The sequence below is a fragment of the Tasmannia lanceolata genome, unplaced genomic scaffold (genome assembly GCF_043159265.1).
Source record: "Tasmannia lanceolata isolate RefF3 unplaced genomic scaffold, GAP_Taslan_0.1 ptg000054l, whole genome shotgun sequence".
In the NCBI taxonomy this organism is placed as follows: domain Eukaryota; kingdom Viridiplantae; phylum Streptophyta; class Magnoliopsida; order Canellales; family Winteraceae; genus Tasmannia; species Tasmannia lanceolata.
The window spans coordinates 3366679-3381784 of record NW_027518731.1 but is presented as its reverse complement, the minus strand read 5'-3'; the positions used below and the strand labels follow the sequence as shown (position 1 = coordinate 3381784).

At 38.5% G+C, this 15106-nt stretch overlaps 1 protein-coding gene across 1 annotated transcript; it reads right to left on the bottom strand.

Annotated features, from left to right (window-relative positions):
- Positions 1-13084: 13084 nt before the first annotated feature.
- Positions 13085-14611, bottom strand: LOC143864783 (ENTH/ANTH/VHS superfamily protein). Its single transcript, XM_077375612.1, has one exon. It carries the CDS (start codon positions 14567-14569, stop codon positions 13313-13315), a length of 1257 nt encoding a protein of 418 aa, XP_077231727.1. The 5' UTR covers positions 14570-14611; the 3' UTR covers positions 13085-13312.
- Between the last annotated feature and the right edge of the window lie 495 nt (positions 14612-15106).

The following is a 15106-nucleotide window of genomic DNA, read 5'->3' as shown; positions in this document are numbered from 1 at the left end:
TGGCTATATGGACGGTTTGGATCATCATATAGTTTGGTCCATACAGTTTTCTTTGAAAAATAAGGGGTGATAAAGGCTTACACCGTATAAAATCTCTTCTCTTTCTTTGTTGATTTTTATTAAAATAGTAAACAAATATGAATCATTGGCTTTATTGTAAACAAACAAGTATGAAGTCTCTGGCTTTATTGAATTTTTACAATAAAATAGTAAACAAATATCTTAATGAATTAATATATTATAATATATAATATCTTACATAATATATTATAATATATAATAATACTGTAAATTTAATATATTATAATATATAATATCTTACATAATTTTTTTTCAAATTTGATGTAGATAAATATTATGTGGTTGATGCTGGCTACCCCAATATGAAGGGATACTTGGCCCCATACAAGGGACAAAGGTCACATGTTCCAGCTTTTCGACATGGTACTCAACCAATAAGTGGTTCAAATGAGAAATTTAATCAAGCACACGCCTCTCTTAGGAACATTATAGAGCGCACATTTGGTGTATGGAAAAATAGATGGATCAGAATGACACATTTGACTATGCACATGATGATGCTTTCATGGGTTCGGTTCGGGACCGCATTCGTGATGAATTATGTGATATTTAAATTACTCATTTTGCCACTTTTTAATTTTTATTTTTTTTAACAATAGTATAACTATTTATGGCAATGATGTTTAATTTTAATTGTGTTTGAATGAGATCCTAATAACCTTTTAATATTGGGCCTAATGAGAGAGTAGTTGAGTTACATTGAGGCCAACCAAACAATGCCCTTTTTGGTCATTTTACCACTAAAACTCCATTTTGGGGCATTTGCAACCAAACACACAATACCTCCGTTTGCCGTTTAAAACGTCGTTTTGATCTGACCAACCAAACATGAAAACGCCGTTTGGCAAAACGCCGTTTTGAACCAAAACGCCGTTTTGCAAAACGGCGTTTCAAACGCCATTTCAAACGGTACGCCAAACACACCCTAAGTGTGTGTTTGGCGTACCGTTTAAAACACCGTTTGGCGTTTGAAACACCGTTTTGGGGCCAAACGGCCGTTTGGGAGTGTTTGGGTGTGCAGCCACCGTTTGAAACACCGTTTTGAGGGTTCAAAACGGTATTTTGCAAACGGAGGGGGGGGGAGGTCCGTTTGCAAAATGCCGTTTTGAACGGAGTTTTTGGGTTGTCGGATTTTAGGTGTTTGCCCTCACCAAAACCCATTTTTACATATATGCGTGCGACTTTATGCGTTACGTCAAATACCAAAAAAGTGGGGGTGTTAATATCATTCTTGAGGATACAAATTCGTTAAATTGTTAATATTTAATTCAAAATAAGGGGCTGCTGATATCATTATATGATCTCTTAATTTTGATTTTTTAAAGACAAAAGAATTAAAAGAAACTCTAGTTTCTTACTTTCTTCATCTACTTTGCAAAGTTGCAAACCCACTCGTCTGCCTCAACGCCTCCACTCGTTCGTCAAATCCGGCAAATCCGGCCGTTAAGAAGAAGAAGGAGAAGAACCCCAAAGGTATAGCCTTTTTTTTTGTGGCAATGATGCTTAATTTTAGGGATAATTTTAGGAGAAGAACCCCAAAGCGTTTGTTTGGATTCGGGTATGGGCCCACATTATTTGGATGATCCAAAGCGTTCATTTGATGGGTCCTGACATAGATAGGGTGTGCCCAAAAAATCAGCTCCATCGGATCATCCTAACCCTTCAATCTATGGACGAACCTTCAGCTGAGGGGGCAAACCTTAAACAAATTGAAACTACAGGGGTGTATTTGTCACTTTTTAAACTACAGGGGTCGAAGTGGATGTGTCAGAAACTAGAGGGGGTGTAAATGTATTTATCCCTTAATTTTAATAGTGTTTGAATGAGATCCTAATGACCTTTTAATATTGGGCCTAATGAGAGAGTAGTTGAGTTACATTGAAGCCAACCAAACAATGCCCATTTTGGTCATTTTACCACTAAAACTCCGTTTTGGGGCATTTGCAACCAAACACATGATACCTCCATTTGCCGTTTAAAACGCCGTTTTGATCTGGCCAACCAAACATGAAAACGCCGTTTGGCAAAACACCGTTTTGAACCAAAACACCGTTTTGCAAAACGGCGTTTTAAATGCTATTTCAAACGGTACGCCAAACACACCCTAAACCCTAATCCTAACCCTTAAACCCTATTTCCCAGCACAAGAGAATAAATATCAAGCAAAAGAGAATAAACACCAAACAAAACATGTTGATTTGCAAAAAAATAATACGAACAGGTGCGAACAAATACCCAAAATATTGTACCAAATACAAAGAAATGAGGAACAAATACCAACCCTAGATCTACCCAAAATATGAAAAAATGAGGAACAAATACCATAAATATTGTAACAAAACTTGTTGATTTGCAAAAAAATACAAAAAAAAAAAAATTTGTAACAGATGTACCCAAATACGAAAAAAATACCGTAACAGAAGATATATATAAACCTTATTTCTGGAACACTAAATCCATATAAATTATAAACCCTAACCCAAATCTGTAAACCCTAAACTAAATGCATAAACCATAAATCCTAAATCCTAAATCTGAAACCCTAAATACCAAAATATAATGGAAAAAAGACAAAAAAACGAAACCTTAACATGTAAATCCGAATCCCTACCCTCAAACCCCTTATCCGAAACCCTATATCCAGCAAAAAAATTCAGAGAAAGATAGAGATAGAGAGAGAGAGAGAGAGAGAGAGAGAGAGAGAGACTTGCCGGACGGACGTCTTGCGAGAGAGAGACGTCGACAATGGTCTTGCGCGCGCGCGCGAGAGAGAGAGAGAGAGAGAGAGAGAGAGAGAGAGAGAGAGAGTGGGTAAAGTCGGGGAAATATAGAGGTTTCCGATGTATGAGGTGGGGAAAGGGCTTTCCGTGAAATCGCGGAAAGCCCTTTTCCACGTAATTTTTTATAAATTTCCACGTAAGTTATAAAAGTTTCCGCGGAAACTAAAGAAACACGGTTTTTGGAGTTTTCTGCGGAAAAAAAGGGGACTTTCTGCGGAAAAGTGGGGGAAAGGAAACTAAAAGAACACAGCATGATGGATTTGCTTTCCATCTACAAACAAACAACGACAAGAGGTGGAAGCATGGAAAAGGGTTTCCTTTCCATCTCTTTCCGACCCTTTCTTCCAAAACAAATAGGCTCTAAGACTAGAAAAATAGAAACATAGAAATTATCCTAAACTATTTGTAGTGGAAAAGGATTTTTTTTTTCCCTATAAACAAAACCTAAACCACTCTGGTTCAAGTTACTATTTTTTCCATGTGTTTTCACTGGGGCTGCAACTCGGGTCGGGCGGGTCGGGTTTTGGAGAACCCAACCCTACCTGAGAAATATCTCGGGTCGGGTTTTTTTCGGAAAACCCACGATTCCCAAACCCGGCCCTACCCATGATAAATCTCGGGTCGGGTCGGGTTTTTTCACGTTGACGCAATTTTTTAAGGAAAATTCTTGTTTAGCAAGGCAACTCAACTCATAGAAGCAGAAATTACACTCACATTACACTTGAATCAAACAATGATGTAATTACACTCACATCACACTTGAATCAAACAATGCTGTAATTAAACAATGTTGTAGTTACAATCAAACAATGCTAAATCAAACACTTGAATTAACTCAACTCATAGAAGCAGAAATTACACTCACATACAGTAACAGTGGGTGAGTGGGTTTTCACTTTTAACTTTTAACTAACAATAGAAAAAATGTACATACTATAACTTATGTAACTCGGGTCGGGTCGGGTCGGGCCCCTTCAAACCCGGCTCGACCCGAGATTCATGCGGGCTTTTGAATGCTCAACCCGGCTCGACTCGAAACCCATGAAACCTGAACCCAACCCAGGCTATTTTCGGGTCGGGTCGATGCGGGTCGGGTAAAACCCGGCTCGAGTTGCAGCCCTAGTTTTCACTTTAGGAGTGAGGTTAACAAGGTGATTAATGGTAATGCAAAAGCTGAGGCCATGTTTGGCAACTATGAATTTTTTTTTCCATGGAATATTTGCTTGCCCAATGGCGTGACGTGAGACGGTAGGAGAGGGGGAGACCTGAGTGGAACTTAGTAAGGAAAGGATGAGAAACTGATGAAAAACTTGGGGAAAACAAAATACTCCAATGAAAATATGATTTAAATTTTCCTTGTTTCTCAGCCACTTGTCACCTCTACTCCTAACGCATGCCTCCACTAACAACTGTTTTTTTATGATAGAAGTATCCCATTTGAATAAAATGACAAACATACCCCTGATTTGGTACTGGTGTCAACATTAAGAGGCTGTTTGGGAAATGTATTTAGAAGTTTGTGATTTAACATTAGTTTATTAGATTTGAAAATCTAAAAGATTTGAGTGAAATCCAAATCCACTGCAGTTTTTCTTTGCCTTGAAATCAAATTCAAATTTGGGAGGCCAAATCCAAATCCGCACCCAAAAACCCAAGGGTCTTAAAAATGTCTGAATTACAAACATTAAGGTAGGACACTTTTAGAAGGGAAATGATATTTTCCCCTCTTCAAACGGATAAAATTCAACGCTAGAAAGGAAAATATTACGTGGGTGTGTGTGGTATGTTTGTGTTTTGGTGTGTGTGTTTTGGTGGGTGGGCGGATTTTATCTGTTTAAGGTGGGGAAAATATCATTTTCCTTTGGTTGTGTTCACTTGTCTTCCCGATGCTAGAAAGTAAAGGAAAATCACTCATTTTTTCCCGAGAAATGACAGATAGCGTTGTTCTCTTCGTTTCCTGGGAAACTAGTGATACTGACATGGAAAACCAAAAATATTACGTGGAAATTCTGCTTTTTTTTCCTTTCCCTCAACTATTTTCCCAATGATTTGATAAAAAAATGATTTTCTCACTATCGCGAGAAGATACGGGCTACCTTTTCCTTTCTTTTCCATTTAATCAGGGCAAGTGAACAACGAGAAAACAGGTTTCCCGTCACAGTTTCCTTTCCTTTCTTTTCCATTTTGCCACGTCAGATTCATTTCCTTTCTTTTCTTTTCCTGCACCGAGAAAACAAGTGAACGGAGCCTTTTAGAATTATGTAAAGGTAGAAGGGGCTAATTATAATTTTAAAGTTTAAGGGGATGATGTTACAATAGAAAGATCATGTTTGATGATAGGATAATTTTGGAGGGGTTACTTTTCCAGAGCAAGAGCTTATTCGTCATTTGTTGAATATTTGTTCTAAACAGAATCAAATTCTAACTTAAGAGCTTAACTTAGAAAATGAGGACAACCCAAACTCTGGAAGAGGGATGGAATTTCACTGACCCGGGACAAAAAATAAAATTAAAAAATAAATTTGGTCACTGGCCCTACTTTTAATGTGATACGATGATTATATACCCGTGATTAAGTTTGGAAAGGAAAACTTTCCTATTTTTGGCACACCAAAAAAGGATAACTTGAACCAACTCAATTCAATTTTTACTTAGGCACCTTCAATTTATGATAATATCCCTCTAAATTAAGGGTAATCATATCATTTCCTTCTAAATCATGAAAAAGAAGGAAAAAAAATCCTGAGAAAAAATTTCTGCCAGGAATGTTTTTCTTGCAATCCAAACGGGGCGTTAGGGTTTGCCGAAGAACCTCAAATAATGATTAGTTGCAACCTAAAAATCTTTCTACACATTTTATTTTTTCATAAGCCTACAGCATAGTGGGTCTTACCTTTGATTGATCCGAACCGTTCATTCCGTAGCCCTTGCTTGGATCTCCTTGACCCAAAAAACAATGTGAACAACCATTGCTTATACATAGTTTTTGGGGGTCCATGTTAAAAGACAAAAAAAAAAAGAACATGTTAGAAGGATGCTAGGAATGGATATTGCTACGATTTTTGAGCCATAGGAGATCCAAAGCAAGGGATATCAGGTGGACGGTTCAGATCGATCAACTCTGGAACCCAATACTAGAATCACGTTTCAATATTATTATCATCCTGTGGATCCCACCAGATCAACATCAACAGAGACACAGTAATGTAGGGCGGAAGATAAAGACCGAAGGTAAATACATTTCATTTCGATTCTTTTTACGGAAATGATATCAGCACAAGCATGTTTTAATAATTTCACAAACTCAGCTTGTCTTTTCTTTTTTAATTAAGTGAGAGCTTTTTGGGAACTGTAATCACATTTGACAGCTCTTTAAATAATACAAGGCAAGATGAGTTAGTGCAACGATCAAAACACGGTTGTGCCGATATCATTTGCCTTCATTTTGTTCAAAAATAGAGTGTAAGAAAAGAAAGGGAAAAGATATCACCACTAAACTATTTTGATGAATATTAGAGGGTTGATCCTAATTCTGTATAGATGGGAGGGTTAGGATGAACTTAACCTATGGAAATGATTTTTAGGCTGTGGCCCATCTAATGGACGGCTTGGATCATCCGATGGTACGGGCCATAACGTACTTTTTTCATAAAGTAGTGCGATCATAAAAATACGGTAGTGTAGTGGTGATATCATTTCCCAAAAGAGAGAGAGAGAGAGAGAGGGCCTCTTTCTTCCGTCTGTTTTTCCTTCTCTTTCTGAACAGAACAGAACAGAACAGAACAGAGGGAAAAGGTGAATACTACCCATTTCTTAATTCTATCTAATTCATCTCTGTTCTCAATTTTTTACTCTTTCAGTGATGGGGGCGCGAGCTTTCGAAAAGAAGGAGGATTCGGAGAGCTTTGGAAGTGCCCTTCCGAAGGAGGACTTGTTTTTATGATCCCATTTGATTCCGTGGCCGCGATGACGGAGACCGATGTTGAGGTTTATCGTCGCCCGAGACAGATTACCGTCCAAGGTCGATCGAGACGTTTCGTGATTTTTTTCTTTATGTTTTTGTTGATTTTTGAGCCTCAACCGTTGCTATAGGCCCAACCTTGCACAAAATTTTTTTGAATAAAAATTGAGTTCCTCTATCTGTCTTTAAGTCTTTTAAGAGGTTTGGAGTATAATTTAAGAAGAAATAGAGATTCAATTTGGATTAGAGTACAGTTAGTGTAAGTCTAAAAACCGAATTGCCAGCCTTTTAGATACTCTGACCTCTTGTTAAAATAAGAAGCATGTGAAGGACAATGGGGTTTGGATCTGGGATGCCTATGCGACCTTCTCTGTCAAGTCTTTCTATCATCACATCCCGGTCCCTCGTAGACTGTGTGCTTTTGGTTGGACGGCTATTTTGGATGAGATCCTCACCGTGGACCACTCCAGAAATCGTCAAGTGATGATTATTGATCACTGCTGCTCCCTTTGATCATATTTTTATTCATTGCAAGTACGCCACAGCCATTTGGGGTCATATTATTTTGAGGAGATTCGGGATCATGTGGGTTTTTCCCTTGCATATGGATGATCCACTGGAGTGTTGGTCCATGGCCCCTTGGAAGAAAAAAAGGAGAATTACCTTTGCTAGTGGTTATTTGGGTGATTTGGAAAGAAAGAAATAACCAGATCTTCCGCAGCTCAGCTAAAAGCTCAGTCTATGTCTTTACAGAGATTATATCACTCTGTATTTTTTTGGGCAAAGTGCCTCCTATGCTTTATGTTCATCTCGAGCTCAGATTTATGGCTTCTATGCCTATCTTTAAAATAGAAAATCAACCACACACCCGGCAAGATGATCCATCACCTCATCAATCAAGTCTGAGATTCAGGTGGAAGCCTGCGAAGGTTTAGAGGAAGCTATCTATGTCTTCTATGCATAGCTTTTAAATCAGAAATGTAGGTCTAGACTTTGGTTTTGTGTAGAAGTCCCTTTATTTAATTTTGAGTGCAATTTGCGCAAAGGCGAGTTTTTTTAATAGAAGAAAGTTATAGAGGTAGGTTTACTTTACCTTTATTCTCAAAAGAGACAAAAAGCTTAAATTTCGGATGGAGACCCTTGCATTCTTGGAAGAGCACTGAGAAATTAATCATTAGGACATTATGGAAGATTTTGAAAATTTTCAGAAGTTTAGGTCAATTAGTTTAGTTAAAGTAGTCTACAAAATAGTGGCAATGTTCTTTCCACCCATAAAAAAATTTTGATGGCTTTGCTGGTGGCCCAACCAAAATGGTTTCAAAGCTGGTGCCAAATTTAGATGGACTTTTGACTGCCATGGAGTCAGTTGACGCTATCAGTCAATCTAAATATGAGGGCTTGTTAATCACATTGCATCTAGCGAAGGCTTACGTTATGACATAGTGGCCTCTATTTATGTGGATGCTTCAAAAGATGGATTTGGAGTAAAATGGAGAAAGTGATTTGTTCTGTGCAGTTCTTATTCTTTTTTGGTTGTAGTCAAACCAGATTTTTTGGGGAGAAAAGTACGGAATGATGGCTAATGTTTGGAGAAATTACGGATTACGGGCACCTTTTAAAACAAGAACGAAACACTAGCTAATCTTCAAAATCGGGTGGTCAAAAGACCCTGATACCCTTCTGACATCGACAGAGCCCTCTTTTTTCATTACTGCCTATTAAAGTGGCACACTTCACGAGGATTCTTTTGATTCGTTTGAATGAGTATTTGAACCGAAAGAACATTGGGTTCATTTCTATCTTGGCCATCAGAAATAACTAGAGATGGATGGATGCTTGACACGTGTTGGAAAACTTAAACTTTTTGGAACGCTAACGTTATTGAATACTTTAGTGAGCAGTGTTATCCTTTCCTTTCTCTGTTGGTTTCTATTATTTAAGCCGGCGTACCCCATTATTTACACCGGCGTACCCATTATTTCTCTTTTGGCTTAGAATATTTTTCTTTCTCTTTTGGTCATCATTATTTACGCCATCTTACCTCATTACTTACGCTTTCCGCCGGCGTACCCATTATTTCTCTTTTGGCTTAGAATATTTTTCCTTCTCTATTGGTCTCTATTATTTATGCCGGCGTACCCATTATTTCTCTTTTCGCTTAGAATCTTTTCTCTTATCTTTTAGTCCTCATTATTTACGCCGGCTCACCCCATTATTTACGCTTTCCGCCGGCGTACCCATTATTTCTCTTTTGGTTTAGAATCTTTTTCCTTCTCTGTTGGTCTCCATTATTTACGTCGGCATACCCCATTATTTACGCCGGCGTACTCATGAATTTCGCCGGCGTACCCATTATTTCTCTTTTTGCTTAGAATCTTTTTCCTTCTCTTTTGGTCCTCATTATTTACACCGTCTTACCCCATTATTAACACTTTCCACCGGCGTACCCCATTATTTCTGCCTGTGTACCCATTATTTCTCTTTTGGCTTAGAATTTTTTCTCTTCTCTGTTGGTCTCAATTATTTACGCCGGCATACTCCATTATTTACGCCAGCGTACTCATGAATTTCGCTGACGTACCCATTATTTCTCTTTTGGCTTAGAATTTTTTTCCTTCTCTCTTGGTCCTCATTATTTACGCCGTCTTACCCCATTATTAACGCTTTCCGCCGGCGTACCCCATCATTTCCGCCTGCGTACCCATTATTTCTCTTTTGGCTTAGAATCTTTTCCCTTCTCTGTTGGTCTCCATTATTTACGCCGGCGTACCCATTAATTCCGCCGGCGTACACCTTATTTCCGCCGGCGTACCCCATTATTTACGCCGGTGTACCCATTATTTCTCTTTTGGCTTAGAATCTTTTCCCCTCTCTTTGGTCCTCATTATTTACTTCGGCTTATTCCATTATTTACGCTTTCTGCCGGCGTACACCCTATTTCCATTTACACACTCTATTTCTGTCGGCGTATCCCTTAATATTCCGGCGGCGTACTCCTAAATTTAGCGGCGTTATCAGCCAAAAGCGACCTGAGAAATAATAAAATATTCAATAACGTCGCCGTTCTAAGCCAAAAGAGGCGTATTCAATAACGTTACCGTTATAAACAAAAACAAAAGTGAGGACCAAAAGAGAAGTGAAAAGATAGAAACAAACCCAAAGCAAAAAGAAACGTATTCAATAACGTTACCGTTCTAAGCCAAAAGAGAAGTGAGAAAAGATAATGATTGACTTTAGGTTGTCAGCGTTCCCAAAAGTTTTTCAACACATGTCAAGCATCCATCCGTCTCTAGTTATTTCCGACGGCCAAGATAGAAACGAATCCAAGGTTTTTCGGTTCAATTACGCATTCAAACGAACCAAAAGAAGCCTCGTGAAGCGTGCCAATTTAATAGGCAGTAATGAAACATGAAGTTGAATGATGTTTCTATCAATGTCAGTAGGGCATTAGGGTCTTTTTCCAACCCGAATTTGAAGATTAGCCTATTTTTTGTTCTTGTTTTAAAAGGTACCCGCAATCCATAATTACTCCAAACACAGCCCTCATTTCGTACTTTTCTCTTTCTTGGGGTCCCCTTGCGGTGTAAGGTTGGAGGATGCTGTCTCTGTCCTCGATTGGTTTGAAAGGTACTAGATTTTGTTTTAGGCCGCAGGTTTTGGTTACTTGGAGTGTCTTAGTCCTGTCATTTCTCATCTGCAATATGTTCTAATGACACTGGAATTTTGGCTGAGGCATAGATTGATCAAGCCCGTTCATTAGCTTTTGATCCTGCTCCCTGTGGATATTTGATTTGACCCTCAAAGAGGTGATGGGGATTTGCACTATCTCTTGGAATTTAGGGAAGATCCACCAATGAAGGGGGTATGTTCCCTTTTAGCTACCAAATAACAATGACCAAATTTTCTTGATCTGTAACTGTGAGAGGAAAAATCTCATTCCCATATTTCAGGACTTCAGTTTCTATAGCATTTGAGTAGCTAATAGGTCCAGTATAAGCAAACGCCATCCCACCCTACCCATCTGATAAGCAAGTCTTGTATTGAGCTTGCCCTGGATTGCCTCTATCAAACTTTTGATGTAACTCAAGGTGGGACTCCTGCAAATAACCTCCGTATCCTTAAAATAATTGGGTCTGAATTCTGAAAGACCCTGTTGAACCAGGATTGTAATAGAGCCCTTCCCAGCACCATGGCAAATGCAATCATAAGTCATTTCCCTTTTTTTTTTTTTTTTTTTTTTTTTAATGTGTCACTGTTAGTATTTTACCACAAGGAAACACCACTATGTGAAACTACTACTGTTGGAAGAGATCAGAAAATAAATGACTTCTTCTTAAAGTTAAAGTTAGCTAGCTGTGTTCACCCCAACAACCAATATTTGATAAATCATGGGTGTTCTTTTCGTGTGAAATTCCACAAAAAATTCTATTTCTGAGTGATTTATTGCTGGCACATTTGCAAAAGGCATGGACATGAACCGAAGTGGGTAAATTGAAATCACCTTTCGGTGAAGTCCTTTTTAGGTAAATTGAAATGAACTGACGTAGGGCTTATGGGAATTTTGACCATTAAAAAAAAAAGAAAAGTAACGATAACTAGCTACGGATTTTTCGCAGCATTAAAATGAAGAATGATTTTCAAATTTTTGAAAAATGAATAATTTATTTGAAAAAGTAAGAAAATTTGACTTATTCTTTTTAAAGTATTTGTTTGTAAATTGAAAAAATTAATATGATTTAACTTGTCTTAAAAGTATTATGCCTTCTACAATTCAACCTTTTCTGTTCTTACTTGGATGAGGACTGACGCTTATACATTTTTCTTGCCTCCACAGATTATGTCATGGAAGAAGGACTGACGCTTATACATTCTCAACTCTATTGCAAAAAACTACCTTTTAAGTTTTTTAATAGTGAGTTGAAGGGTGCCACCTTAGCCGACTAGTAGAATAGTGGACGAGTAATCTTACAGCATGACAACCAAATTTACAAGTAAACTACTATTGAAGTCTTCCAAATTGTACAACCAAACATGACAGAGAGATAGAGACCAAATCCACTGGCAGTCTGCTTTAGATTGGGTAGATTGGGAGGATAATTGCAGCAAGTGACTTAGTGTGGAAAATGAAACTAGGCTTGAGAGGAATGCTCTTCATGAGTATTACTTCTTCAATCACTCCAAAGTGACTGCCATTCCTTACAAAACCTTCACAAACGTAACAATGATTTTTTTTATTTTCTTTAATGGCTATGAATTAAATTAATAGAGAAATAAGACATGGGCACATCCTCATGATCGAGAAGATCGGCCCAAAACGAACAGGAAGAAGAAAATAAAATAAAACACCAAAAGTCCAACAACCAACTAAGGGAAGAGAAAATCAAATACTTCCAACTCCGCCCTAGAAGCACCCTCCCTCTGTAGCCTATCGGCCTTCCTATTGGCCGACCTTCTAACATGATGAAATGGGATTGAATTTCCCTCCACACAATTCGAGATCTCATCGAACCATCTAGGAAATCGCCACAGATGGGATGAGCTACCCGGATGAGCTACCCTTCAACCATCTTATCACGTTCAAGGAGTCTCCTTCCACTATCATCGTGTCTAGTAAACAATGATCTGTCGTCCTTATTCCTCGATGCATAGCTCTAATCTCTGCCTTATTAGAGTCTCTCGCATCCTTAAGGAGACCTACTCCAGCCGACCCAGGATTAGCCAAGCTGGAACCATCAAAATTAAACTTGAAGAAGCCCCAATAAGGGGGTTCCCAATCTTGAGAGATCACTGGCCCAATCTCCCTACTCATATACAACTCTAACCATCCTTGCCATAGATCATGTGCTGATACAAACCGGAAGCAAGGCAAAGATCTAACCCATGCAATGTTAAGAGATATTATCTTAGTGACGAGAAAGTGAGGTGACTTCACTTGGCCTCTAAACACCCTGGAATTTCGCTCTTTCCACAACACCCAAATACTAGTAAGTAGAATCACATGCCATAAGATTTCCCCTTTTTCTGCCAAGGGACTAAGGACCAACTCTCCAAGAGTTCAAATATCTTAGCTGGAAATACCCATGATATGCCAAATCTGCATAAGATTTTACACCAAACATACCTGGCTTTTTTACAATGAAGGAATAAGTGGTCCGTTGTCTCCCTTGCCTCTACACATAAAGCACAGTGGTCTATGATCCACATACACAACAATTATTAAAACATATTAAGTTTTGATTCTTCAATAGTAAAAACATGAAAGTAAATCCAAATATGGGTCAAATTTCTCAAACAATCAATCATAAAAATAACAAGGGTCCCTCTTCTATTCACACACCCACTATCTTCATTTGATGAAAAAGGAAGGGATTTTTTTTTTTTTTGACAAAGTAAGGAAACATAATATAATTGCATACAATTCTAGCAAAATTCAAGCTTCTGCACACTGAGAAAATTACCATGTTTGTTATCCATAGAAGTAATAAATGGGTTATAATGATAATAACTGCAAGTTTTCTTTCTGACCAATCTTTGCACCATCAGACCATATGAATTGTTGATCATCGGAGACACCCACATAACGATCATCGAACCAGTCGACTGAGAAACAAGAATTTTGCGAATCCTCTTCGTCAAACTCCACCCACACAGTGCTTATTTTGGTTTCCAATTTAAAAGGAAATAGAGTGCCTGAGTAGCCAAATCTCTCCTCCATTTCACCTTTGTTTTCTTCTTTGCTTCTCACTATTACACTCTGATTTGTAAGAATGGATGTTGGTGAGGATGGATAAGTTGCAGAGAGCAATGGCACATTCCCAAATGCTTGTGGGGAGACCAAGAACTCTTCCATGGTTGATATGCAATCCGCCGTGATGATCCGAACCATCGGATAATCCAAGCTCTTACTACCCGTAATTCTCTTGCAATTCTCGAAGAATTCGAAGAGCTTGTAGCTCTGGGAAGAAGCCCTTTTGAAGATGTTGAGAGCTAAAGTCCTATCCACCTTCTTAAAGTCAAAGAAAGAATCAACTAAAGTCGTGACGCCTTCGCAGAAACTCATGTAAACTTGGAAACTCTCTCTTAAGATATTGCTCAGAGCGGCCCGAGTCAAGCTGTCTGAGCACGAAATTTCAATCGGCAAACAGTCCATTATCCGATCAAGAAAAGCCTGGCACCTAGGCAATCTATAGAACACAATTTCAATCGATTTCTCTCGGTGGATTCGAAATCCTGACCTTTCGGGCATGATGGGTTCAAGCTTACCCGCTTGGTTTATGACCCACTCCATCCGTTCTTCGATGAAAGCCACATAATTGTTGAGGAAAATGATCAAAATATCGGAATTCTTCGAAAACCAATAAAGATTCAATCGAAGATCGCAAGATAATCGAGCATTACGAAGGTCTTGCTCGAAATTCCGATCGCCACCGCGCATGAGACGGTGAACCAGCAAGAGGGTCTTGAGGGTGACTATCCGATCTCGTGTCTTACTGAGCCGGCGGGAAATTTTGTCAGCGAGGAAGGCAACGGAACCCGGAGAGTTTGAGACTAGGAAGAGGATTTCATGCACATATTTCTCGTCTATGGGGGAATTATCATGGCCCGTGGCCCGCACGATGGCGATCTCTATGTTAGAGAAGATGTCGCCACTGGAGATCATGGCCTTGCCTATGGCGGCATGGTCCTTGACGGAGCCAAGAGCTAGCCGGAGCTTGCTCCTTACGTCCACCACCATTTTCATTTTCATGTTTGTTAGGGAAAAGGGAGAGAGTGAGAGATATATATGGATTTATAATGTGATAAAAACACAATAGTCAAGATTTCAAACGGTTAGACTTATAAGTGGGAGCTTTGAAAAGTCAAAACTAGATTATTGCAATAGGAAATTACAAAAACACGCTCCTATCATGACACAAAATCACACAAGTGCACTATGAGTGTTCTAATTAACTAAAAATACCCCTAAAATGTTACTAAGCACCTCATTTTTACATAATCTCAAAAAAAAAAAAAAAAAATAGTGTTGCCTTTTAGTAGATATCACGCATGTTTGCACTTGCAAAATGATCTTACCAAGATTGAGAATACCAATCTCAACACTTTTGCCAAAATGATCATAATACTCTTGATGATGCCTTTGCCATTTGTAAATATACACCTTTGTCGATTAAAGATTTCATGCTTTTTTAGATAAGGATATTTTAAGAATTATGTAAAAAGTAGGGGCTTTGTAACAATTTCAAGCTTTAGAGGATGTTGTTACAATACAGAAGTTCATGGGGAG

Bases quoted from the DNA above. Each gene is read 5' to 3' on its own strand.
- LOC143864783 (XM_077375612.1), bottom strand. From the start codon at position 14,569: ATGAAAATGAAAATGGTGGTGGACGTAAGGAGCAAGCTCCGGCTAGCT.